Genomic DNA, 2144 nt, shown 5'->3' with positions numbered 1-2144 from the left:
AACGGCAGCAGCAGCATCCCCTGCAGCAGCAACAGCAGCAGCAGCTCACCAAAAGCCATAAACCGCTGCTGAAGTGCTGCTGCAACCAGCCTCAATTTTGTGCAGCAAAAAAGTGCCCACGGCAGCGCCACCCTGGAGGCAGCGTCCCCTTATTGGGGCTTCATTTGCTGCTGCTGCTGCTGCTACTGCTGCTGCTGCAGCTGTTTCTGCTGCTGCTTCTGGATTGGTGCAGCAGTGCCTTGTTGTTGACCTGGAGGGGCACACAAAGAGGGCTTTAGCAGCAGCCACGGGAAGCTGCTTTGCTTTAACAATGCTGCTGCAGCTGCAGCTGCTGCTGCTGCTGCTGCTGCTGCAAGAGGCGTGGTCTCCGGTGTGTAAAGCAGAGCCCCCGCTGCCGTAAACGCAGCATGAAGTTATTTGCTGCTGTTCCAGCTGCTGCTGCTGCTGCTGCAGCTGCAGCAAAGGTGAGTCAAGAAACACTCCTTCCCATAGGGCCTCAGCCACAAGGTCTGCCTGCACTAGCCGCCGCAGCCAGCGGCCCCCAGTCAGCACCCTGCAGCAGCAGCAGCAGCAGCAGCAGCAGCAGCAGGAATAGCGACAGCAGCAGCAGAGGTTTCCAACGGAGCCTTAATGAAAAGCTTCGGGTTCAGGGTTGGAGCTAGGAATCCAGGGTTTAGGGCCTACAATTTAGGGTTTAGGGTTTAGGGTTTAAAGTTAAGGGTTTAGGGTTTAAAGTTAAGGGTTTAGGGTTTACAGAATCTGGGGTTCTTCGTGGGAGCCCAAGGCGGAAAGCGCAGGCAGCAGCAAAGTTGCTGCTTGCTGCTGCAGGGGCCCCCCGAAGCTGCTGGGGGGCCCCCTGGGGGGTTGGGGGGCCTCAGCTTCTTCAGCAACAAGACTGGGAATTGCTGTTATTATATTGCGCAGCAGCTCTCGAAACGGTCCTGCAGCAGCAGCAGCAGCAGCAGCAGCAGTATGGGGGCAGCAGCAGTAAAGGAGGAGGCAAGGCGGCCGCAAAGCAGCAGCCACTTCATGACTCCTGTGGGCTAGCAGCAGCAAACGTTCCACTGCTCTTCTTGCTGCTGCTGCTGCTGCTGCTGCTGTGGACTCACCTAGTTGTCGTGCTGCAGCAGCAGCAAAGACAGAGGGGCCCCTGAGGCAGCGCAGCGAGAGCCTGCAGAGCAGCAGCAGCGACTCCCTAGCAGCAGGCCCCAGCTGCTGCAGCACGGAGAGGCGTGTTAGCTGCTGCAGCAGCAGCAGCACGAGAGGCTCCCATCCTGCTGCTGCTCTTGCTGCTGCTCCTGCAGCTGCTCCTGCTGCTGCTTCTGCTGCTGCGGGAGCCGGTGTCCCTCTTGGCGCCAGCGGCCCCGTGAGCTGCTGCGTCTGCAGCTGCTGCTGCTGCAACAGACGCGTTTGCTGCTGCTGCTGCTGCTGCTGTGTCTCGACTTTCCGCAGAAGCGGGAAGGCACTTTCTATTGCCGGCTGCAGCCAGAGGCCCCCGGTCTCCCGCGGCTGCTGTTGTTGCTGCTGCTGTTGTTGCTGCTGTTGCTGCTGCTGCTGCTGCTGTTGCTGAGGGGCCTGTGTCTGCTGCCACTTTGCCACAGGGGCTTGCGTCTCTCGCTGCAGCAGACGCTGCTGCTCGCTGTCCTCCCCTTCTTGCTGCTGCTGCTGCTGCTGCTGCTGCGGCATGTGCAGCAGGAAGAGCTGGCTGCGGTAGGCCAAGGGGAAGGTCAGAGCCAAGCGCGACAGCAGCAGCAGCAGCTGCTCGGCGAGGGCGAGGTTGCTGCCTTGCAGCGGCCCATCGCAGCAGCAGCAGCAGCAGCGCAGCCGCAGCAGCAGCAGCAGCAGCGTGCTCCTCAGGTGTCTCGACACCGCGGACTTAAAGGAAGGCAGCAGACACAGAGCAGCAGCAATTGCTGCACACCTTTCAGCGGGGCCTAGGTCAAGGCTCACCAGCTGCTGCCACAGGATCCCTGCAGCAGCAGCAGAAGCAGCAGCAGCAGCAGCAGCAGCAGCAATAGTGCAGGGAGCACGCGTAGCAGCAGCAGCAGCAGAGACAGCAAAAGCAGCAGCAGGGATACGCAGCAGCGAAAAGGTGTCTCCAGAAGAAGGAAGGGCAGCAGGAGAAATGCCGGCAGCAGCAACAC

General features: G+C 60.6%; 1 protein-coding gene across 1 annotated transcript; it reads right to left on the bottom strand.

Annotated features, from left to right (window-relative positions):
* Positions 1–45: 45 nt before the first annotated feature.
* ETH_00043525 (uncharacterized protein) lies at positions 46–1686 on the bottom strand (the record flags this gene model as incomplete). Its single annotated transcript, XM_013373785.1, has 2 exons — positions 46–553; positions 755–1686. The coding sequence occupies 2 exons, from the start codon at positions 1684–1686 to the stop codon at positions 46–48; spliced, it is 1440 nt and encodes a 479-aa protein (XP_013229239.1).
* Between the last annotated feature and the right edge of the window lie 458 nt (positions 1687–2144).

Source organism: Eimeria tenella, genomic scaffold (genome assembly GCF_000499545.2).
Source record: "Eimeria tenella Houghton genomic scaffold, Eth_scaff1732, whole genome shotgun sequence".
NCBI lineage: Eukaryota > Apicomplexa > Conoidasida > Eucoccidiorida > Eimeriidae > Eimeria > Eimeria tenella.
Note: the sequence above shows the minus strand (reverse complement) of the source record. Positions and strands in the feature narration are given on the sequence as shown.